Source organism: Athene noctua, chromosome 3 (genome assembly GCF_965140245.1).
Source record: "Athene noctua chromosome 3, bAthNoc1.hap1.1, whole genome shotgun sequence".
Lineage (NCBI taxonomy): Eukaryota > Metazoa > Chordata > Aves > Strigiformes > Strigidae > Athene > Athene noctua.
In genome coordinates, this window is record NC_134039.1 from 18,914,463 (window position 1) to 18,940,545 (window position 26,083).

A 26,083-nucleotide genomic window follows, 5' to 3' on the forward strand; every position below is an offset into this window, starting at 1 on the left:
TGTCACAGCTGCAGGAATGTAACAGCAAAACCAGGAAAATTATCCATTTTAAGAAAAAATACAAACCAAACCAAAACACAACAAAGGTTTGAACCTTAAATGTACTTTTCTGTGTAGGAAGAAGATATTCCTTGAAAAGGTATAAAAGATGACAGATATATATTGCATGTGTGATAATCTCGTGATGCAATGTATTTCTTTCCACATCTAGGTCTAGCCCAAAATGCAAAGGTAATGCTGAATTGTGCTCTAAGGACTTGAGAGCAGTGATCAGTGTAGGCTGAATTTTAATGAGTTACCCCACACTCTCACCTACTTTTCCCCTGTGAAGAACAAGTGCTGCTGTGTCCAGCAGCGGCTGTACTTACTGATATGGTCTATGGATCCTGCACAGAATTTGCCATAAAACTTTTTGGCGCCAAGACCCCTCAAGTCATGTATGGTGAATGGCCACAAATGCAGCACGTTATTGCGGGAAAAGGCATCCCTCTTTTCTATGACCACCACCTTGGCTCCCAGGAATGACAGGTCGATGGCTGTACGAAGGCCACAGGGTCCAGCCCCAATTATCAGACACTGCAAAACAACCAGCACAGAATAACTTGACAGTTCTAGGAGGAAATAGATATTTTTACCACCACTTCCAAGCATCCCATGGCTCTTAGGAGTAAGTGCTCTTTGTCTGCAATGTAAGCTGAAATTCCAGATCAGTCTCGCTATCGTTACCTGCCACATTCTGCCACCGATACGCTGAAGCAGTAACTGCAACCTGAAAATAAAAAGTGTATCATGGAGCAGTGAAAAGTTTGGAGAAGCAGGCAAGTAAACTGTCTGCAACACTTGTTTTAAGAAGAGTTGCCAAGGTGTACTATCTAAGCTATGTAAGCACTTGGAGAACAGCAATGTGTCTGAAGGCTTCTCCTTCCCACATTCCATCCACTGATTTTTTTCTTAAAAAACAAAACAAAACAAAAAAACAAAAAACAAACAAACAAACAAAAAAAAACACAACAAAAAAAAAACTAAAAAAAAAGGTGATGACAAGTTTTCCTCTCATCTTCCAAAGCCTGAGCTGGCCTTTCTTGAGAAAATCTTCAGTAACACTAAAAATTCCTCATCATCAGAGAGTAGCAGCACAGCAATGGCTACAGAAAATAAATACATGAGATGCTAATGTTTTTATAAACATCATCTTTTAGAGTAGTACAAACAGCAGTCAAGTTTTATGCCTATGCTGGTGCTTCTACCATTGCAGCAAAAGAAACTTCAGGGAAGTAAACAATGTAAATACAAACTGTGTGACTAGACAACTTTTATCAAAACATGTTTTCTTCAACCTAACCTTTGTCAAATCAAAGGTCTTTCATCTTTTCATATCTTCTTCCACTCTACTCACAAATGCTATCAGAGGCTAATAAATTACTTGATAATGTAAAATACTTCCATATCTAGTGTTGGACGTACTTTCTGAGAAACAAATGATACAGCAAGATTGTTTCTTTTAAGATTAAAAAGCCAAGATAGTCAGTTGACACTTCTTACCCACAGAGACTGAGGTCCACAAAGAAAGCTGGCATGGGAACATGCATTCACAGAAATATAGTGCACAGTTCATTTTGTCATATCATTTTTGCACTTTGATTTCTACTCAGTATAAATCAAACCCACAGAATAAAGACCTTGCTACAGCAGTGACTGCTGCTGCCATGTGAGATGGCAGATCCTTAAATACCCTTAAGGCTCACAAGAAAGCTCTCTGAGAAATGCTCAAGCATGCTATAACTTAACCATAGCCCAACCTTTTGACAAACAGCCTATCCCAAAGCAAAGCTCTTTGTTCATTTGCCATCCCCATATGCCAGTTTTTAGAGGTCAGCACATTTTGACCAGTTATTCACTGGGGCATAAATTCTGCAAATAATGTGAAATAGAAATACAAAGCCTGAATGATGAACAAAACACTACAAGTTACAGCAATGATGACATAACAACCAACGTGCAAATTCAAGATAGGACTACTGTAGTAAGAAGTCACACAAATCTGAAGGCAGAGATCCAAGTCTAGAGGAAAGGGAAGAATATTAGCACTTCTTCTTTAGTAGCTTTAGTAACCTGAAGGCATATGAGAGAAAAGGCAAGTCCAGCCACTGTGCTATCAAACTCCTAAATAGACTTGTATATTGAACAGGTGTCCAACTTGTCATTTTTTAAAAGGGATAATCAATTAAGATCAAAATATTCTTCCAATTTAATATTGTTTTATTTGTAGGTAGGTACAACTCTCAAACACAACTTAAGCCCTTCTGGTTTTAAAACTTTTAAGAAAATTAGCTGAGCATATCATATTTATCCAGGTAATAATTTTGCTCATCTGACAACTACAGTCTTCAAAGAGACTGAATTCAATAAGCAACAAGACCATACTGAGTTGGGTGATGTTTATTCTTTGGTAACTTTCCCAGTATAAAACAGTTATGATAGAGTACACAACAGCAGAGGAATTGTACTAAAATCAGACTATTCAAACTCAGATCTACATAATCAAATTATAAATTTATTGCCTGTAGTTTTGCCACAGAAATGTAAAACCTTTTTTTTCTCTACAACCTTCCCCTCACCCCCAAAACAAGGATGTTGTTAACAATATCTAGGTTATGTTTAAGACTATAGATGTTCTGGATGATACTCAGTGAAGTAATTCATGGACTTTTTTTTTTTACTGTCACAAAAATATTAAATGATGTTGTTATAAACCACAGAAAGTTCTAAGCACAACTGAAATAAAAAAAGAGATTCTTCTCCCTTTTCCACCTCTAACGCTTCTTCCAGTTTCAGATCTCTCATAGAAACCTACCCTCTGATGCTCTCAAAGGCAGCAATAAGGTACATGAGACACCAAGTAAATAAAGGCCAGCTACTGTTGTTCCCTGTTCCCTGTCCCCTCTGTAACTCCAAGAAACTGCAGCAGCTTCATGCACTAAAGCTGACTCACCCCTCAGAAATGCTTCTTGCTCAAGATCTTTCAGACTGTTAAGTTTTCAGTAACACCATGGTAATGGAACATTAAATGCAAACTGAAATCCTGTATTCTCTGTATAACCAATTAAAAGAGAGCACCATTTGTAACTATTTACATTTGAACAACCCATCACTGCTCTAGTCTTGCTTTCATGAACGCTGATTATCTGAGTTCTAGTTAACCTGGAGGCTGGCCATGTGATGCACTCACTACCTAACTCCAGTCACAGAACTCCATCCCTGACCTATTTTTAAATGGGCAAGTAAGAGCTATGCTACAGAGGATGAGAACTTCAAAACTGGTGTATGTTCAAGTGTATAGAAGCTGAGATTTCTATACAGAAATGACTGACTTCTGTTCTGATAAAATGGGTAAGCCCCTAATCTTTATTTTAAATTCTATCATCTTCACATGCCCATGTAAATTTCTGTATTTTTTAATCAGTAGTTTGCAAATTACATTAAACATTAGGAATATAAAACTTAGACAGAAAATATCAAATCAGATATGATTCAGTTCTCAAAAGGCCTCTACTTTGAATAGTTATCCTTATCTCTTAGGAATCACATATAAACATTTAATGGCAGATACTATTAGAATAGGAAACGAGTAATTAACAGAAACATGTATGAAAAATATAAAACCAATACATATATTTATCATTTCTTTACATTAAAGCTTTCAACGAAGCTTATATGTAAAGGCATACAAAGATCATTTATCATCACAGATATATAGTCTTTAAGACATACTAAAAAAAAAAAACCACCCCCACCTAAATTTCACTTTTTCTCAACTACTAATTTTACTACTTAAAATAGTGTGAATCCTAAATCCACAGTCCTGTATTTCTGGGTTGGGCCACCTTTAATTTATTTCCCACCCTTTTAACTTGTTTTTCTATACAGCATCTTACCAACAAATTCTTAGAAAGACTGGCACATTACTCTGTGTCTTGCCTCCACCCCTCTTCCTCTTTGCCTTTGCTCACTTCTTCTCCTTGTCACTCACACATGAGAGCAGCTATTGAATAAGCCCCCCCATTCCCCCAGCAGAGACCAATTCAGAGTGATCACTGACATGTACATTGTTATAATTCTCCCCTCCCACCTTCTGGTCCTTCAAACTAACACCAGCAAGTTCTGAGGTTTCTCGCTCACCATTAAATGAGGGAGCATCATGTATGACCCCGTGAGCCTCTCTGTTTATCTCACCACTATCGCCTCTCCAAGATCACCACATGACACTTGGACAATTACGCTCTTGATCCCATTTCTCCAGTTCCATCCTACACTCTCTCTAGCCTGGCTTTGGTACACAAAATAGGCTAAGCTTCTGCACTATACAAAATCTCGAGCAAATTCTTTAGTCAGATATCTCTCCCTCTACGCTTTACCCCTTTTACCCACTTTTCAACTGCACTTGAAGAGATGTTTTATAGACAGTTGGCTACATGTATTTCTTCAAAGCATGTCCTTTTCTGATTTCTTTTAAGACTCAGTACTCCTCTATGTCCCCAGCTATTCTTTCAGAGCACTATCTGAAGGACTTCCCTCATTTCTCCCACTCCTGTCACTGCCAACTTCCCACAGGGCTTCACCTGTTGTCCATCATCTTCCTCTACAATTTGCCTTTGCATCACCTCATTCACAGGTACTGGTTCAATCAGCTTATCAGTGTGGTAGACTCACAGAACTTTTCCAACTCAGAGTTGACTACTTTTTGTCCATGCTAAATTCTCTACCTTTCTTACATCTCCTCATGGCTACCTAGTTCAAGTCCAACAGAAAAATGGAGCTCTAAAGTCCTTCTAAACTCACCTCACCACTTCCCTTCCAGATGAGCATCGCAATTTTCTGAAATGTCTTTCATAGCTGGATGTCAACCTCCACTCATATTTATTTTTTTGCACATTGTCATGATCAAGCACTATCCAAGTTATACACTTATTCTTCCACTAAATCTCTTCTTTCACATTGCACCTTTACTATCAAAGTAATCTTTGTAACCAGTGTTAGCAGTCTTGCTCACTTAGATATATTCAGAACCCAAATGCAAAATCACTCTTTTAGTCTATTTCTTCAAGTTAAAATACCTCTGCATTCTTCCACAGCTTCCTCAATGTATTTCTCATTAAAACATAAGCCAACTGTCTTCATTTCACGGCCTTTAACACCCTATTTCAGCTCTACCCATCCTGTTTCATTCAAAACAAGAGCAATTCCTGAATCCAATTAATGTGGATTGCAGTTGAGTTTTCAGAAAAACAATTTTGAACTTTTCTCCATGACATTTATCCTCCCATAAGTCCTTCCTTTATATGCTGACTGAAAAATGTAAACCTTAACAGTGATTGGACTTTTGGGGTGTTGAAGATACCGCCCACCATGATTACCAATGGTGTCCAATTGTTTTATTGTTCTCAAAGTTAATCTATATGCACCTGCTATCTATCGTCTGATGTACCAATTGTGAACTTCTTGAGGAAAGTGTTATCTTTACAAGACCTAGGACAAGTGCACCTTGGTGCATTAGTAATTTTTCCAAGTGTTATTGCAGCAATTAATTATAAATGCCACCATCCATATGAAAATGGCCACTGGAAAGTGAAAAAGAATAAACCATGAATAAACTATTATAACTTTCTAATATTTAGTTGGAATTAAACTTCAGTCCATAGATCAGGAATGACTGACATAACCTAAACAGGATATATTTTCCCCTCAGTTCCCTACTGAGGAATTAGTCATTAATTCCTCCTGTTAAGATATTTCCTTCCCCTAAAAGGTGAATATTCAAAAGAAGCAGTAGCATCTATTGTCCTCAATGAAGGATGACAGAATCCTGTTCTAATGTTATCATATTCCACACAATCTTCCTTTTTTAAAAAAAGAAGAGTGTACGATTAATTTGCAAAAACAACCTATTCCATTCACATTGTGATGAATGATATAAAGGACTGTTTTCAGTAACTACAAAACAAACAAATAAGCTCATACTGTACAGTCCAGCAAGGGTGCAACACATACCAGCTCACAATAATTCAGGTAAAAAAAATTGGTGTGTGTGTAAAAGCAGGAATTCCTGCAGTAAATACCACACATATCAACCTTTCAAAAGGAACTGGTATGAGTTTCCACAGCACCTTTTATTCTCTGCTGAACCTGGAATATAAGTGATTAATTTCTAAATAAGTAAATAGAGTATTTTGACAAATTGGCAGGAAATTTCACTTTTTTTGAGAGTCATGAGAATTTTCAAATTAAAATTCGAAACTTCCAAACATAGATATTTTGTAGCTAAACCCCAACAGGAAATTTCACGTGCTTGTTATTGTTTGGTAAAAAAAAAGCCTACCAAGATTAAATGTTTACCAATTAAGATTTTCTAAGCCATCTATAGTACTGATGCCACAAAAACATAAAACATGGAAACCTGCAGGCAGCTTCTCCTGAATAAATTACAAATATTCTGGTCATTCTCAAGGATTTCCATTTAGCTTCCTTTATTCAGGTGGGCAGTCAAATTTAGTAGTAGCAAATACAATTTTTGATTGCTGGACAAATGCTAACAAATTGCAACTATATTATAAATAGTATGTGTGAGAACATTCCTGAATCTTCCTTGGGCTTATACTGACACCAGGCAAACATCTTTCTACATCCAGACATTTTTATTGTGTATTCCAGAGACAAACTGCATAACGGTTGTCTTGACCACCATGAATAAATTTCTTACCTTCGTGTTGGTGCATGCTTTCCCCTTCTTGTAGTCCTTATGGCTGCCTCTTTTATCCAATTTGGCCCACAAGGCTTTGGCTTTCCAGTAATTGAGCTTGGACTTGAGTTTGTGATAGAAAGAACGATAGTCCTTGGGCTTTAGTTCTAGGTAGTCACAGAGCTCTTGGAAAGCTTTGAGAGTCCCTTTACAGGTTGAAGCCTGAACAAATCTGTCAAAGAGAACATGAGCCTGGTTCACCCTCTCATTCTTGCTTTCCTCCATGCTTCACACTCCACAGCTGCCCTGGGGGGCAGCTGTTCTCTTCCAGTCTGCCAGATTTCTGGATGTTGCTCTGCTGAGCCACTTTCACCTCTGGCTTACAAGCATTATTAACCTATAAAATAAAAAGAAGAAAATGTAACTGAACTTGCTCTTTTTTTTTTTCTTTCTAAAATTTTGTCTAAACCTGCTGAACTGAGAGCCCAGACTCTCAGTAACTAGTAACACATCAGTCCTAAGTCAGTCAACTATCAATAGCCTGAGGATTCCTGCCCAAACTGACTGAAGCTCACTGACCCTTGTTGCAGACAGTGGAACATCTCACCTCCATTAAATCACAAAATACTTTAACCTGAGCCAGTCCCTAGAAAGTTTTATCAAAACTCATTTAACATGAACAGCAGAAAAGTTACAAGTGAACTAACTGGCAGGAGTTACATGTGATATTTGTAAGTAGGCAGAGATTTTAAAACAAAAGACACAGACTTACTAATGTAGAAGTCACCGTGATAACCAGATCAGTGTGGTAACACCACAGTAATGATTAAGTGCTGGTCTTAAAAGCACTACTACCACAAAGTACTTCATGAGTTGGTATTTCACCAGTTAAATAAATTTTGGTTTCTTCATTCTAGAAGGACATGTGTCTTTACTCATGATAAGCAGAGAAGAGGAAAGAGGATGGCACAGCGCAGCCCAATACCTCCATCAGTGTCCGTGCAAGCACTGCTTTTGTATAGTAACATAACAAACTCAGTGATGGCTACTGCGATCCTAGAAAGAAGTTAAACTTGCTAATAGCAATCAAATCCTTAAGATGTCAAGACTGTAAAAAAAAATGTTTGTCTGTGTTGCATCAACCAGTATAAACATCTGCCTTATCTAGAGTCTATGCATATATTCCTGTCAGTAAGCAAGCAGTTTAAGAGTGAAATGTGGCTCATGCATGATCCTCATGAGATTCTCATGGTAGTTCCTTTATTCTGTGGTTTTCAACTTCTTTTGATATGCAGGTCCCTACAAAATTTTAGGTGGTAGTTGGGGTCCTCAACAGATTAAATATGCTAACAGGAGGTCTGCTGCTTTTAGTTGCTTTTCTAGGATCCCTCAGAAGGACCCTGCAGACCTACAGAATTGTTTGGATCACAAATAGCAGATTCTGTTTAAAGAATAGATATTTTCTCTCCTGTTCTCTCTTTTATATATAACAAATCTCTTTCTTCCTTTTATACATAATACTTAGTACATGTATATAATAGACTGCTCTCTAAGAATATTCTTCAGGCATCATGGGAACATATGCGGGAACTATGGAAATGAAAGCATTTCTGAGGTGCTTTTTGTCCTTTGTTTTTTTGCAAAGGGTATTAAGGTAAAAAAGGAAATATGTGGACCCGGATAAAACCTTTTAGATTCTCACCAGCTCTTTTCCTGCTTCCAGCAGACAGGAAGCCAAGTCAAACATTACAGCTCATGTCTCTTCCCCTCCCATATGACAGGTCTGCAGCTGCTTATTTGGGCACTCCTGCATTTCACCCTAACATGGTACAACAATAGGTTATACTGGAGAATGTGATTATACTGGAGAATGTGATTCTGACTTCATTATGACTGCCTTAGAGGACTCAGTACACATGAAGTTGTTTTTCTGACTGGCTGATAGTATGCCATGTCCATATCAGTACTGCTCACTAAGCAGGATGGAACTAACTGGTTTCTTTATTTTTAATCTTAAATTCACTGTTGTAAAGATGGAAACACACTCCAGGCTTGCACCTCAGGGTAACCACCACACTACCGCAGAGGTCTAGGACACTGTGCATTAAGCTTCTGTCTCCTCTTGTGTTCTTAAGCAGAATGTTATAAAGAGCTCCAACAATCACCTCTTATGCTGAAGGAGTAATTTCAGTGCATCTGTGTAATACATACACAATAAAATACCTACATACAGTCTAGAGTTATGTGCCTCATTAATCAGCATAAGTTGAATACTATTTTGTGTTATATTTCCCCCATCTCTTGCATCTCACTCTACCACCCACTCATTTTACAACAGCCCTTCAGGTGGCTTAACACTTCCTAAGAAAAAGCAACAAAAGTTATATGACCTAATTTAAGTGGAGGGGCCATTTAAGTCTGTTAGTCCACAGACCATTACAGATATATTCAAATGTAAAGACAACATAGGTTCCATACTCTTGCTTCTCTTGTACTTTTTCACCAAAGAAATGAAGCAGTACAGGTTCTGCACTGCTCAGAGAGATCCCAAAGTCAAAATCCAACCTACTTTCATTCTAGGAACTTGCTGCTTTGTGTTCAAGGTTTGCCAAGCCACGAGACAAACCTGCAAAAGCAGATCATTTTATGCAGCACAACCCAAGCAGCACATTAACTTAGCAGTTCTGCCGACATCTCATTTCACGCAGGCTGTGAAGTCAGTTATGCCCACAGGTCAAATACAGAGGCTTTAGTCACCGCAGTAAGTCACTCCCCTCTGCATTCTTGATGGGAACACCCAGAGTCCTTGGAAGCTGCAAGCATAACGTCAGAGAACATGAAAATTACAGGAAGAAAGCAAGGGCAGGCAAGAATTATTTGCCAGGTTTCCAAGGTATTTGTATGCCTTGCTGGCTATTCTGCAAGTCTGCAGTATCCTGCATGTTTTGTCTCGAGGCAGCTGATTGCTGACTCAGAAGCTCTGTAAATTCTTTGGCTGGAGTGTTGGGAGAGAAAGACAAAGCCCGTGAAAAAGTGCATGCAAGAACAGTGTTCGTGTTGCTGTTTACAATAATAGCATAAGGTTGTCACTGACTCATGACTACAAGTATACTCAGGATCTCCAGCACTTGCCCAGGACAAAAGAAACCAATGAAAAACAGACACAGGCAATGAATAAATGGTGGTAGTGGTTCCCTCACACACTCACCACGGGTGCAAGAATATGAAATATTTTACCAAATTCACATATGAGAAAAAGTCCAGTGCCCTACCTCAAACACAAAAGACAGGAAGATATTCTGAAATGATACACATAATGAATTTGGTTGTACAAATTCAAGTTCCTGCAGAAAGTGTTACAAATGCAGGGCTCCTATATTCCAGGCAAATAAATCCCCATTATAGGAGTCACACCTCCCCTATACTTTCCATTCTGATTTTGTTAAAAGTGCTCATTCAACTAATGACTTGAGCCTAGAAAAATAAATATTATGTGAATGCATTTTCCAGCATTCTCCTCCATTTTTTTTTTCCATCTGAAACTATTGAGTTAATTGCATCTAAATCCACAGCCTGTTCTGCCTAGCTTAAAACAGCATTTTGAGTGTATAAAACATTTGCCAAAGTAACTGCCCGGCTCCACCTCAGAATGCTGAGTTTCTCTGAGCACAATGTAAATGCTTTCTTACATTTTGGTTATTTCACAGCCAGACAAACACCACAGATGCACCCTTGACAGACAAATCTCTGATAGTCAGAGATCAAGAAATTGCAGGAGTACCATACAGAATCTGAAAGCAAACTGGTCCATTAATCATAAAACTACTGATAGGTCCAATCACCCCATTTTTCATTGATTTCATCCTTTCCCTAAAATTTGTGGCTCCCCAGCAACATCCTCTTTGCCCTTGTCCCCTTTCATGGCCCCTCAGCTTCTGCCTAAGTGAGACTCAGTAACACACTCTAGAAACTCTGAGATTACTGCAGTACCTAGGTAGCCAGTACACACTTGCAACTTGACTAGCAAAAGCCTAAATACAGATTATTGTTAAACTTATGCTGCAGATAGTGGGGACACCTATTTTTGTCTCTCCCCCCCCACCCAACCTCCAGTTTCTTTGTAGGAAACCAGTTACCTTTAAGACTTTTATTCCCCATCAAATCTGGATGAAGTTGTTCAAAAGTTATTAAGCATGAACTGAAAAGCAGATGGACAAATGGCTTAATCCTGTAAGCCTCCCTTCTTCAGGAAATCACACTAAAAAAAAGTCTTTATTCCAACAAATGAAAAAGCTCTGTTTTCATTTCCAAAATTTTATTTATTTTACTTTTAGCTAAAACGAAGAGAAATGGACTTTGCTACAATATGGTCATGACTTTTTAAGTGATCACAGGTATCAAAGTGCAGCTTTAGGGCAGCAGTAAGACTGTGGAACAGATGGCAAAAACAGGACAATTTTGACCAGAAAAGCTAAAGCCAAACCTGGCAATTATTTTTGCTCCATATTATGCAGAAAAAGAATGGGAAAGCAGAAGAACAAAGGCACGGTTGCCATTGTTTGCAGCTTCCTTTTATACCAGATGGAAAAAAGGAACATCAGCACTGTCCACAACGTGTTTTAAGACAGTATTTACATCTGCTCCCATTCATAAAATTCATCACTCAAGCACATATGCTGGCAAAAAGATGTTTGTGTTTTAATACAATTATCAAATCAGATTTGGTGGGCTTTGGCCCACCATATGGGAGTGAGTCTTTTGGGTCTCCACTTCTTTCCTGTCTACCCTCCCTCCCAAGCTAGGACAAAAGTAGGAGAAAGAGAGACCAAATACGAACTTGGTTGCAAATACAAGAACCCATTCTTAAAGAGAAGATCAAAGCACATATACAAAGAGTTCATAGAATTCTCACATCAAGAAAAACTCAATCCAGTAATAATTTGGAAATACATGCATGTTATATCCAGGAACATGGAAACATATAAATACAGAAGCAGTTAAAGGTAATATTTTGGTTCCCAAATTCTTATGAAGAAAAACTAATAATAACCTTGAGTGTCACAACATGAGTACTGCAAACATCAGACCTACAAAATAAACCCTTTTATCATATATATGAATTCAACAAACATACTATTCTGCTGCTCTGTCACACATGACTCTTTCATAACAGCAGAGTCCCTGCACTGAATGAATACCAACATAAAGAAAGAGACCAAGAAACAGATCACCTCTCTTCTTTGGAAGAAAAAAAGAAAACTATACTAAGAAAAAGGTAGCTGTCATATTGTACAACAAGCTTCAAGAAGAACTGCTAGCTTAAATGCCTGACCCAGCCACGTATGAGGGAGATCCCTTATAGCACAAATCTTCACGTTGGGTGACCAGTAACCAATGCAGTGATCCCTTCTCACCTAGCACCAACTCAACAGCTGTGTGTTTGGAAAGCTGGGGACATTCTTTACGTCTTGGAACTGTCACCATACTATACATGAGGAGCAAATGAAAATTTATTTCTCAAATAAGTAAATCTGCTTTTATTCCAATGGTAAAAAGTACTACATCCCACTAGAATCAGAACTCACAATGAATTTTCTGGAACATGGCCATTAATGCAGCAAGTCACATGAACACCACTTTCCTTTACAGGCCTCCCAAAACACAATGACATATGACAATAAGGGCTCCATTTGTTATCTGTGTGGTGAAATCCATGTATCTTCCACAAATTCTCCTGAGAAAACACAAGTCCTCAAAACACAAATCCAGCTGTTTCAATATAGGAAGCCCTCAGTCTACAAGCATTTCCCATAAAGACCATACCCACACTTGCAAGCAGACGGTGGGTATTTTCTGATGAGCAACACATATCCCACTTTGAAGGTAAGTGTACAGTCACTTCACACTAGGTGACAGTAACTTCACTACCAGGCTAGAGCATATGGAGGCTTCTCACTCCACCACTTAATAGGGCAAGAAGGTTGAACACCATTTCCTCATTTGAAGTGCTTTGAAGCTGTTCCTGATGTTACATTTCAACACAGAAACCCATCCTAAAGCTAGTTCACACCCAGTCTTACAAGCTGGACTTCCCCAGAGTCCTCCAAACACTATGCAGAACCTGAGGAAAGCTCCTATACAAAAATAAAGGTCTCTAAGAAATTACTTCAATTATACTTTCACAAAACTTTATTTTTATGACTTCAAATGGGGTTAAGAAAAATAATTTGCCTTATCACAGCAAGACATAACAGCTTTCGACATCATACAGGACACGGATTGATTCATCTTTCTGAGCCAACATGCTATGCCGTAAGGAAAGGTTTTCAGAAAAGCTTTACTGAACAATAGAGAACAAGAACACTGTTCTGACTCAGTTAGAAATTTTGAGCAGAACGAAGACTGAAGGCTACAAACACACTGTAATGGCCTCTGCAGGCCAGTGAGCCAAGCGCTAAGAGGCCTTCAGGTTCTGCCAGCACACTGATCACCCCAAGCCATTCCACAATACAGTGAGAAAACAAATAGAGACTATATTTATATTTTAAAAAAAAGGAAAACGAAATCTCATAAATTCTCTAATGAAACTCACATGAACACATTTTTTTAAATTTATATCAGTGAAGGCTTCTATCTGTCAGAATGTGGTACCAAAACACAGACTGCAACAATGACAAAAAGTTAATGCAGGAAAGATAATCAACAGGGACAGACAGACAGATAGAACCATATGATTTGCAAGTGACAGAAAGAAAAAAAATCACCATTCTTTAAAGAGCACATAAAATGATTCATGAGATCTGAAAAATGAAATGGTCTAACAACTAATCTAATGTGTGCTTGCCTTCAATTACATGCACTTGTCTCCACTTAATTCTACCTTATACAGATCAAAGATTACTAGTCACATAGAATCCCTGGGTCCAAACTAGGCTGAACTTCATTTGGGTGATCATGAGAAAATTCTTAACACCTCAGAAGCAAACTCAAAGACCAGTCATTTGTGCCAGCATTTATTCTAATCAAGGCAGATGGCTGCCTGGACTTCTAACTCCAAGGCTCGCTCCTCAGTGGTTTGGTAAATACCAGACTCTCACAAAACAAAGAACAAATATTCCAGTTACAGATATTAAAAATGTACATGGGAAAGCAAGTTTTATTTGTGCTGCTTCTAACTCTCAGCTGTTATGGGTGTGGAAAAGAGTCAGGCACTTCCTCGAAGGAAGCAGTGGAGAAGGGAGTTAGAAAACAGGATTAAAAGATTTATAATTCCACCCTCCACATACACACTCATCTAGCTATGGCATCACAAATTCAGTACACCGCACTGAGCAGCTCAAACAGATTATTTAATGGATGTATATCCTGTTTCTGTTTGGAGGAAAACTGAATATGGAAAGCAGAGGGACTTAAATATTTTTTAATTTTTTTTCCTAATGCAGATCTTGCAAGACTCTTTTGGGATCCAAGAATCCAAAGTAAACAGACATTTGAATAAAAGAGCCATAAGGATTTCTCCAATCCACAAACCACTTCATTTAGAGGCTGTTGAACTTGAAAAAGAAAACAAATCCCAGGCTTTATTCAGAAGGGTAGGGACCATGCTACAACCTGTAAGTACAATCTTAGCCTTTATAATTACCAGGTAAAAATATATATACAGAGCTCAAAAAACACCTAAGAAATTAGAGCTTAAACACAGACCTCCAGAATTGCCACATCCCTTGCCTTAACCAGAAAGGTCCAACAGGAGCAGCATCTCGAAGATACATCTGCAGATGAGGTCCAGCACCTCATTCCCTGTCACATGCCCTCACTTATCACTGTTAATACATCTGGCACTCTATATCCCAACTATCATATGTCCCAGTCTGTCACCGCCCCCAACCCATGCATGGCCAACAGACCCAAGCTCCACCAGCAGGCTGAGTCCCTCAAGCTGTGAAAGAAATTCCGACATCATGTTTATAACCATTGATGGGTGTACCCAACTCATTTAGCCCAAATCCCTACACCTAGCCTTCCTTTCTCTTTATAAGTTGTGCATGAAAATACATGCTGTGTATACTCTCTAAACATCTAAAACCAGAAACAGCAATAGTAAGGAACTCAATCTAAGGTAGATGCAGAAGGCTGTTTCTTGATGCTCCGCAGGCCACCACAGGCCTGTACTCTCCTCTCACATAAGTTAGTGGATTAGACCATAATACACTGTGCTGGTTCAGGCCCTGCCGGGACCGGAGACAATGTTGCCGTTGTCCCTCCCCCACCCTCAGATCGAGTAGGGCACAAAACCCAGGGTTAAAATAAGGAGAAATTTAATACAACGGTGTAATAAACAATCTGAACAACAATACCAATAATAACAACAAAACAGTAATAACAGTAAACATGACAAAAGATACAGAGAAATACCGTAGTGAACACAGCCAGCCCGCCGCACGTGCTTCCCGCGACAAAAGCCACAAAGGAAAGCTTCCTCTTGGGTACATGGGCATCCACATGGCGCACCTTCACAACGAGGTTTTCCACACAGGCTGCAATATCCTGCCACACCTCAGCAGCCCAGACGGTTTTACCCTTACGTTACCAGTTGCTCTGCTTCCATTGCGGCAACCATTTCCACAGGGTATTCGCCACTGCCCACGAGTCGGTGTAGAGGTAGAGCCTCGTCCACTTTTCCCCCTCAGCAATATCCAAAGCAAGCTGGATGGCTTTCACCTCTGTGAATTAGCTCGATTCACCCTGTCCCTCAGCAGCTTCAGTGACCCATCGTGTGGGACTCCACACAGCAGCCTTCCATCATCAGTGTTTTCCTACAATACGACAAGACCCATAAGTGAACAGGCATATTGCTTCTCATCCGGCAGCTCGTTATATGGTGGGGCCTCCTTAGCACGTGTCACCTCCTGTTCTGGTGACATCCCAGAACCTTTGCGCTCTGGCCAGTTCGTAAACACCTCTAATATCCCTGGGCAGCTGGAGTTCCCTATTCGAGCCTGTTGTGTTATCAACGCAACCCATTTACTCCACGTGGCATATGCTGCATGATGTGTGGAGGAAGCCTTTCCTTTGAACATCCACCCCAGCACCAGCAGTCGGGGTGCCAGGAGGAGCTGTGTTTCAGTGCCGACCACTTCTGAGGCAGCCCGAACTCCTTCGTACGCTGCCAGTATCTCCTTCTCAGTTGGTGTGTAATTAGCTTCAGAGCCTTTGTATCCCCACCTCCAAAAGCCTAGAGGTCAGCCTCGGGCTTCCCCAGGTGCTCTCTGCCAGAGGCTCCAGGTAGGGCCATTCTCCCCAGCTGCGATGTAGAGCATGTTCTTAACCTCCTGCCCTTCCTGGACTGGCCCGAGGGCTACTGCCTGGGCAATCTCCTGCTTAATTTCTTCAAAGGATTGTTGTTGCTCAGGGCCCCATTCAAAATCGTTCTTCTTACAGGTTACGTGGTAGAGAGGGCTCACAATCAGGCTGTAGTTCGGGATGTGCATCCTCCAGAACCCCACAGCGCCCAGGAAAGACTGAGTCTCCTTTTTAGAGGTTGGTGGGGCCATGGCTGTTATCTTGTTTATCACCTCCACTGGGATGTGGCGACGCCCATCTTGCCATTTTATCCCTAGGAATTGAATTTCCCTTGCAGGCCTCTTAACTTTATTTTGCTTAATGGCAAAGCCGACCTTCAGGAGGATTTCAATTATCTCCTTTCCTTTTTCAAAGACTTCCTCGGCTGTGTCCCCCCATACAATGATGTCATCAATGCACTGCAGGTGTTCTGGGGCCCCACCTTTCTCCAGTGCAATATGGACCAGTCCATGGCAAATGGTGGAGCTGTGGGTCCACCCCTGGGGCAATCGATTCCAGGTGTACTGGATGCCTCTCCAAGTGAACGCAAACTGTGGCCTGCACTCTGGCGCTATTGGAATGGAGAAGAACGCGTTAGCAACGTCAGTCGTGGCGTACCACTTGGCTGCCTTCGACTCCAGTTCATACTGGAGCTCTAGCATGTCCGGCACTGCAGCACTCATTGCTGGCGTAACCTCATTCAGGCCACGATAGTCCACAGTTAGCCTCCATTCGCCATTAGGCTTTCTCACTGGCCATGTAGGGCTGTTAAAGGGTGAGTGAGTTTTGCTGATCACCCTCTGGCTTTCTAGTTGGCGGATCAGCTGATGGATGGGGACCAGGGAATCTCAGTTGGTGCGGTACTGCCACCGGTGCACAATCCTGGTAGCAATCGGCACTCGCTGCTCCTCAACCTTAAGCCGTCCCACCACTGAGGGATCCTCTGAGAGGCCGGGTAAGGTGGACAACTGTTCAACCTCCTCCAGGGCAGCTACACAAAAAGCCCACCGGTACACTTTTGGGTCTCTGAAGTACCCTCTCCTGAGACAGTCTATGCCCAGAATGCACGGGACATCTGGGCCAGTCACAATGGGGTGCTTATGCCAGTCCCTCCCAGTCAGGCTCACTTCAGCTTCCAGTAGGGTCAGCTGTTGGGATCCCCCTGTCACTCCGGAGATGCAGATGGACTCAACCCCACGGTAGCTCGATGGCGTCAGGGTGCACTGTGCACCAGTGTCCACCAAAGCCTTATAATCTTGTGGGTCTGACGTGCCAGGCCATCAGATCCACACTGTCCAGAAAATCCGATTATCCCTTTCCTCCACCTGGCTGGAGGCAGGGCCCCTCTAATCCTGCTCAGCATCACTCACTTCTTGCAAGAATGATTCACTGGTCCCCTCAAGAAGTTCAGACCTAACGTTCACCATTCTGTTCTGTCTGGGGGATTTCTGACTAGACACTGGAGCTGCACTCTTCCTGGAGGACTCCCCTTTTGTGATGGTCTTCCCTTTCAGCTGCTCTACTCGTGCAGCTAGGGCGGCAGTGGGCTGTCCATCCCACCTCCTCATGTTTTCTCCATGGTCGCGGAGGAAAAACCACAGGGTGCCTCGTGGTGTGTGCCTTCTGCTGCCCTTCTCTTGGGTGGGGAAATGTTTACTTATAATGGCTGAGGCATTAGCCCGTGCAGGTGGAGTGCAGGACATGTCCTCTTCCAAAAGGACCCTCTGAGACAGTTTCTCCACAGCTGAGACCCAGGAATGCTGAGATGAAGGGAGAGTTCCCTCATATTGCCGGAGCTTGCCAACCACTCCATCCACTGTTAGAGTCTGGGCATCTGTCCACCAGGACACTATTGCCAATGCTTTCGAGTGTGCTTCTGGTGCGCTCTTCAGGAACTTTCGCCACATCAGGTGTGTGCAGGGGGCCTGATCTGGGTCCATGGGTGACTGCTCATCGTTCAGATCACCATAGATCATCTCAAACACAGCCAGTTCCCTGAGATTCTGAATTCCCTTCTCAATGCTGGTCCATTTGCCTAGCTGACATAGGATGTCATCCTTGTAGGGGTGCCTCTCCTTACACTGAGCAGGAGTCGCTTCCAAAGGCTGAGGGTTTGAGCCTGCTTCCCTATTTCCCTATCAATGCCAGCATCCTTGGCCAAAGATCCCAGCTGCCTGGCCTCTCTCCCCTCCATCTCAAAAGCACTGGCTCCATTGTCCCAGCATCGGAGCAGCCAGGTGCAAATCTGCTCGCCTCCCAGGCGGCCAAAATCTCTCTGCATATCTCTCAGCTCAGTCAGGGATAGAGATCGGATGATCACATCTGGCCCTTCCTCCTGTTCCCCTGATGGGCCTGGCTCATCCCCATCCCCCACTTTGTGAGCTTTCTGGTATATTTTGTTTTCTGTATCGGGAAGACTGATACTGGCACTGGCTGGCTCTCTGGCTCAGCTGCTGTGCTGGTGAAGGTGACTGATGCTGACTCTGCCTGTGCCCCTGGCCCAGCTGCTGTACCAGTAAGTTCACTCTCAGGTGCTGCAGCCCTTTCTCTCCCTTAAGGACAGTGAATGGTATTAAAAAGGACACAGTAGGCATGGGCAAGTCCCCAACACATCGAAGAGAGTTGTGTCACCTGGGTTTTGCCAGATTGGTAACACACCCTTTCTAAGTACTCTGCCAGTTTATCAGGGCTCTGCATTTGCTCAGGAGTGAACTTCCAAAGCATTGGAGGTGACCACTGACCCAGGCCTTTGCCCATCTTTTCCCACACCCCTTGCCACTCACTATTATCTGACCTCGGGGCAGGTTTCCGGGCACTGCTATTGTTAGAGAAGTGCCACATGGCCAAAACCGAAATCAGGCAGACATTCAGAAGGCATTGTGCTGCAAACACACTGGCCTGCAGGCTCCAAGGATAACTGAAACTCTCAAAACCCGAGAGGATCTCTTCCCCTGGCTCACCCATAGAGGGGGTGAGACCGCTAACAAAAGCCCAGGCAGCAAACAGGTACCGGCCCACCCCTACACGCAGCGATACAAAGGCAGCATAAGCAGTCAGGAGCCAGTACAGCAAAAAGAGACCCTTTACACATTTTCCACCAACAACAAACATCAGCACTGGGATCATACACTGGATATAAGGATTATTCCAGCCCCACCACGAAAGCAAGTGGGCCAGCATTGCAAACATTTTCTTATCAAACAGTACAAACAGAAAAAAATTACACCCTACAGATTGCTCTAACACACTCTGGTCAGGGTCTGTCCCTTTTTTAGCCTTATTTCAACCCTCTCGTGCCCCACATTGGGGGCCAAAGAAGGCTATGCTGGTTTAGGCCCTGCCGGGACCGGAGACAACGTTGCTGTTGTCCCTCCCCCACCCTCAGACTGAGTAGGGCACAAAACCCAGGGTTAAAATAAGGAGAAATTTAATACAACAGTGTAATAAACAATCTGAACAACAACAATACCAATAATAACAAAAAGCAGTAAACAAGACAAAAGATATACAGAGAAATACCACAGTGAACACAGCCAGCCCGCCGCACATGCTTCCCACGACAACAGCTACAAAGGAAAGCTTCCCGCGCTGCCGGGCCAGGCCGGACATCAGCATGGTATGGACATCAGCATGGTATGAATAACCCGGTTGGAGATCCCTTCTCCCTGCTGGGGAAACTTAACCCTATCCTAGCCGAACGAGGACATAGACAATTAAGCAATTTCATTTCATTTTGCAAGGACAGAGAATTACATACCTCAGCAGACCATAACTGAGTGTACAGAGTTTGAACAGGTCACAAAGCAGGATTTGAAGGTAACCAGAAAGAGACTGGTTTCCACGATGTCTTGAGTTTTCTTATTTTGGAATGACTGGCAGATTTAGTATAGAGCTACACTTCATTTTCATGGCAGAACTTAATTGTCTAGGCTCTTAAGTCGTGAGGCTTCTAGATAACAATAAAGATACTGAATGTGTTGAACGGACACAATGCTAAATCCCAATTCATTAGGAAGAAAAAACATAGAATAATCTTATAACTTTAATTTCATAAATTAGATCATTTAACTGAGGTCTTTTCCACAGTTCCCACAAACCTCTTCTATAACCTGTCCCAGGCTGAATTCCTGTAGACATCTTTTTATTATTGGGGGTGGGGAATCTCTATCCTATCTTTTCCTCAAAACACTCTCTTACTGTACTTACATGTTGGACTTCTTAATTTGACAGTATCTTAAACTTAGTTTAGTATTAACCCTTGATAAATTTACTTATGTAAATCTTTCCTCTTCTAAAGATAATAATACCCACCCTTTGCACTCTGGTATACTCCATGATCTCTAGTAGCAATAATAATTTTAAGAAGCAAAGCAAAATCCAAACTATAGCAACAAACTTCACTGTGAGACTGTGCAATGACAACTGGTCAAATCTAGCAGCTTAATGAAAATTCATCTCTATTACACAATCCTGTAGGTCTAATGCTTCCCATCATTCATTTTCCTCATGGGTACGAGGAAAGCTTTTACCAGAAGATAGGAATATATCATAAGTAAAGAACCTGTTTAATGTTTTGGCTAAACTATGACAAATAGGCAGAAAAAAAGAAGTTACATTTTCTCATGCTACAAAATGTACTAAACCTTGAAAGGTAACACAGATTGTAGGTAGAGTAAAACAAAAGCAAAACTTGTAACATCAAACTTTCAACTCTGGGCATGTTAATATACTTTGAACATACTGCTACATAGCTTAAAAATAGTAACCAGGCAGTATGTTCCTCACTTGGAAGGACATTTGACTCTCAGAAAATTCTGAAACAGTTTCAATTGTACAGATAGCAATTCCACTCCAGCCACCAAGCACAGGAGATGCCTCTCTCAGCAAAGACCATGCCAAGCTCAGTGCCACAAGCAAATGAAAATCTGTTCGGAAATCAGTTACAGAGGAAAGAGGTGAAGGTGGTTTAGTGATCTACTCTCCTCTTCCTAAGGCTTTGGCAAGCAGTTTCTGAAATAAGATGGCAGTCATCACTTCCAGACATTACTAGTCTGCTCAAATACAGCTGCACTGGTGGGACATGAAAAGACTTGGTACGAATTAGTCAGAGATTTAATCCAATCTAAGTATAAGGATGACATTCAGCAGAATTTGTTCCTAGTAACAAGCACACAGAAAAAGCTTTTCTCTTTGCCTTCCATCCTCAAGGACATTTCTGTCTAGTCGTTTTAATTCCATCCTCCTTTGGATAATGGCCCCTCTTTTGTAAGGATATCTGAGGGTCTGAGGCAGATATCCTTAGCTGAACCTCCCAGCTACCTGGCAGAGAAAGTTGTTCTGTGAGGGGGCACGAGCACCCCCTTCACTTAATGCAGGTCTGAGAGCTCCCACCAAGGGACCTACAATCACCTGACAGGCACCTCTTTAATATGTAAAGCTCTCAGTGGTCACAGAGAACTACCGCACTGTGAAACTTCTGTCCAGTGTGGTTCAACAGTGCTCATGCACTGCTTTGCCACTGTGCTTCTTGCAGGCTGGAATTCCAGGGCATTCCAGGATTTCCCCTGGCAGATGATTAAATTCTGGACCTTGAGCTCAAACTGAGTAATTTCCATAATCCCTTATTTCATAACACCATCCTCCATCTGGTATTTGAGCACTAGCCAGAACAACCGTTTTTCAAAATGCTTTTAATGCAGCAAGGGGAAGGGGCAAGAGAGACTAAGGGTAACTTGCCGCTTTCTCAGTGATAATAACAACAGGCTGCTGATAGCTTATCTGAAGGCAGGAAATAACTTCACAATCAGACTGACAAGCTCTCTTTAATAACAAAAATGCTGAAATTAAGGAATACTTTCTTCAATTTCATTCAACTGCTGATTTCAGGCTCAGTTAGACAGAATGGACTGGTAGCACAGAACGGCTCTGTAAAGCAGGGATGACCAACAGTGGTGGTGAACTGCAGCATGACAGAAGACACTTTCATGGAAATCTATACAGTGCTCCTACACAGCAGACCACAACATTTAACTGCAAGTCAAGTTCCTCTCCAGAGAGAACAACCTAGAGCTTTCAATATCTGGAAACCTCTCTCCCTCCAGTTGCTAACTGGTATTAAACAATTCAGTATTTATATATTTGCCATTATTTTATGCTATCAGAAGCATATGCTTCTGTTAAGAAGGCTTGGTTTTCTCCACTTTGTAGACTAAGAAATTTAGTGAATTTGTTCCTGATTACACTGGAAGCCACCAGTGAAATCCATATGCCTGCTGTCTCCACTGCCCTGTCCTTCCCAATATGTACACCCCAGAAATTACGACAAGTAGTCTTTTCTCCACAGACCCAAGAGATCTGGCTAACCATAATGAAAAATTTCCTATTCCATGGGGTAGATTAGAAAACTCTTCGACATTTGGATCTTCAAATACTTGGAGTGGCCACAACGAAAAAGCAATGTTTGCTTTTAACCTTTCATTTCTATAACATCCCTGGTTTTCTAGAATAGAATATTTCAGTTGGAAGGGACCTACAATAGGCATCTAGTTCAGCTGCCCGACCACTTCAAGGCTGACCAAAAGTTAAAGCATATTGTTAAGGACATGTCATTCTGAAAGCAATATGGCTTATTTCCCTTCCCTGGCTGACACCACCAACTGGGCATGCTCCTTCTAGGGTAACTACTGAATTATGTTCTTTAACTATAGGGGATAACTGGGGAATGTTCATTTGGAAGATCAAAAGGCAAGCTGAAGGATCCGAGGCTGACAGAAATGGGCAGTTTCCTGAGCCCTATTGTGACATGGCAACTGAGATTAGTAATGCTTTTTGTCCCCTCAGAAATTTCTTCCTGCACCCAGTTGTTTTTATGATCAATAGTTTTCTTTTAATTTCCAGGCCAAGTTTATACCTCTTTGTTCCTGTGATGACACTGACCTACATATTAGCTTTCCCTCTCTTCCTACATATATTTATTACAGACAGATGCCACATCACATTCTCACAAGAGAATGGCATAAGGGGGTGCATACTGCAGGGTACACGCCTCTCCTGGCAATTCTGGGATTGTTTGAGCATCTTCACAGAATCATCTAGGTTGGACCTTGAAGATCATCTAGTCCAACCATTAACCTAACACTGACCTTTCTCAACTACACCATATCCCTAAGCGCTATGTCAACCCCAATCTTCCACAACTACAGTCTGGTCCTAGTACACATTTCAATGTACTCACTGATCACAACGATCACCATTTCTGCTTTTTTAGACATTTCCAAGTGAAAGGACACCAGACTTTCTCATTCTTGTTTTTATGCTGTTGAATCTTGTATCCCATAAATTCTAGTTCTTTCTACAGAATATCAACGTAAAGATCAAGTTAGTCTCAAAGGAGTAGCATCACACCCCTCATCCTTAAAGAACAGGAACAGTAACCTTTTCCCCTTTTAAACACAATTTTGTACTTTTTGTTCCCAAGATGCTCTGAAGTGCAGTACTCATCCCAAATCCAAGCCTCACTCATTCTGCCAACTGAACAACATCAGCTCTAAGTAGCCTTTCGCATATGTGCGATGCAAGCATGATGCATTCAGTAGAATATATGATGCCCCATATAGAGCTATCATTACTTAACGATGCATTCATTAGCAAAGTGTCTTCTTGTGAAGACATTATCAAAGAGAGCTTCTTGTGGATACAAGAGGTTTCAGAATACTGTGCTTCCTAGCAGAGAATCAAAATACCATGTATGGAAAATTGACTGGGAAATAGAGCAACAGAAGTAGGATAGAACAGAGTGCCAGGGCTGTCAGAAACCCATCTGATCAAACTGTGAAAGAAACAAATGTGAAAGAAACTAAGCTGACCCTGACAATACTAAATGGGAGGCCTGCCATGCCATTAGCTTTCCTCAGATCAGTATATTTGACTGCAGAAGTAGTAGGATCATTTTGGGGAAATATATCCATGTTTCTTTTTCTCTTCTTGGTTAGGGAAGTTGATTTGGCTGTTGATTAGGAAAGTGCACCAATTAAAAACTTATTTGAGGAGTGGGTCAAATTAAGAAATTGTGAGTCACAGAACAATTAAGGTCAGAAAGGACCTCTGCAGATTGCCTAGTTTGATTCCACTGCTCAAAGCAGAGTCAGATAGAACAGGTTACGCAGGACTGTGCCCAGTCAAGCTTTGAATATCTCCAAGGATGGAGTGACAAGGGATGCTTTAAAACTAACATAATATTCCTTGCAGCAGACAGACCTGCATATGTAACCTTCAGGCAGATTAATTATTACATAACCAAGAAATACAAGGGAGGATAGATGCTCAAGTTCCAGCACACATCCCCCCAAAAGGTAAAGTCACGAGAGCCAAAAGCAGCAAGTCACTTTTACCCCTATATTCATGAAATTTTTAAGGTCCTCAGCTTTCCTCCTTACCTTGAAACAAAATGAAGTGTTTAGTCTTAGGCCTCGTGGAACATTAAACAAAAGAAAGCTTAACCCATGAAGATAAGACATGAAACAACTCTCTAGTAGACGGGATTGTAGCTATGAATCCCATTTCACATTCCACTTGCCACACAAAGACAATACCTAGCCTATGGATTCAACTAAACTGCCTCCTCTTTCCTTAAAAATAGTTCTTACTAGTCAGGTTTGATGACATCTGAATTTGCAGAAAACAAGCTCTGGAAGAATCAGAAAAAAAAGATTGAAGACAACCTCAAGAAATGATTGTGATGTTGGTTCAGATGTTGACCCAGAACATGCGAGTTTCTTACAAGCTGCAGTATGAAAGAGATACATTGGTGCCACAGGGAATCACTATTCAGCTGGCAAGAAAACCACAAGGTTTTAAATAGTTCAAAATCAGAGATTATTCTCTTATTCTGTGCTGTCAGCGTTACAAGGCTGTGAAGAACTCACTCCTTAAAATAAGGTTAACCTCTGGGATGAGCAATTGTTTCTAGTGTCAGTTCATGGCAGCTACTTACTACTTAGAAAAACAAGTGGTCTTGCTAGGAAAAAAAAAAGGTCACTTATGAGGGAAGACAGGTTAAGAAACCAGCAGAGTAGGCTGACCCCTACAAACAGCTGATTTAGTAAAAAGTCCTGTTTAGAGGGAATCTTGTTACACACACGTCTTGGACTGGAGGACCTCTAGCAGGTCAGCCCTCTTATGCCCAGGGTCCTTCTTCCTTTCCTTATCTCCTAATAGGAGGGTCTGGCAACAAGATTTGCAAAGTAGTATGTTCCAGACAGCAGTCTAAAAGTGAAGTTAATCATCTCAGCACCTTTAAAGGGGCAAGGCCTATGAAAGATCGAGCAAGACTGCTTCCATTAACTGGCCTGAAACTAATCACAAGCCATGTAAATGCCAAGTCTGATCATACAGGCAAACAAGTCCTGGGCAATGGTTATTTGAGGCAACAGATGCTGAACAATACAGAATGTACTTCTTGACACTGTTCCACACAGATCACTTCAGCAGTCTCATCACAACACTGAAGTCCTCCAGTTAGAGGTCCATACTAAAAAGAACTTTTGGTTGAAAAATACCCCAAAGATAAATTGTCTGTGTGTTTATAAAACAGCTATCTCCAAATCCTCTGGCAACGAGGGAAAGCAGCACTAAGCCTTTTACAGCAGAAAAACCTTAATCTAGACATGAATACCACAATCACTGAAAAAGTGAAACCTTTCTAATGTCATCAGTGCACAGGATCAGTATCTCCCTTCTCACAGCCGGCAGCCCAGGTAGGGGGTGCTACGCTAAAGTGAGCTACCACATTACCACACGCTGTCACAGTACAGACTTCATAAACTTATGAATTGATGCTGAAACTTTGAAGAAAATACCACAAGCAACAATTTTTAGCCAAAACTTGTGTATGATAAAATGATTCAAGTCTTTAGGCTACAAAGGTCAACTACTGCTTGTAGAAGTGTCCACTGAGTTTCTTTTGCATTTGATACATATATAGTCATCCTCCCCTACACATAAAAA

At 41.4% G+C, this 26,083-nt stretch overlaps 1 protein-coding gene across 14 annotated transcripts in view; it reads right to left on the bottom strand.

Moving 5' to 3' along the window:
• Window positions 1-26,083, bottom strand: part of MICAL3 (microtubule associated monooxygenase, calponin and LIM domain containing 3) — a 172,982-nt gene that overhangs the window by 111,005 nt on the left and 35,894 nt on the right. For all 14 annotated transcript variants that reach the window (XR_012633383.1, XR_012633384.1, XM_074902179.1 and 11 more), the window contains exons 2-3: window positions 6,758-7,133; window positions 369-576 (exon numbers count right to left, since the gene is read on the bottom strand). Coding sequence is in view for 12 of the 14 variants with exons in the window: in XM_074902179.1 (XP_074758280.1) it covers window positions 369-576; window positions 6,758-7,021 (472 nt within the window). In the remaining 2 variants the exon portion in view is untranslated. The remainder of the gene's footprint in view (window positions 1-368; window positions 577-6,757; window positions 7,134-26,083) is intronic.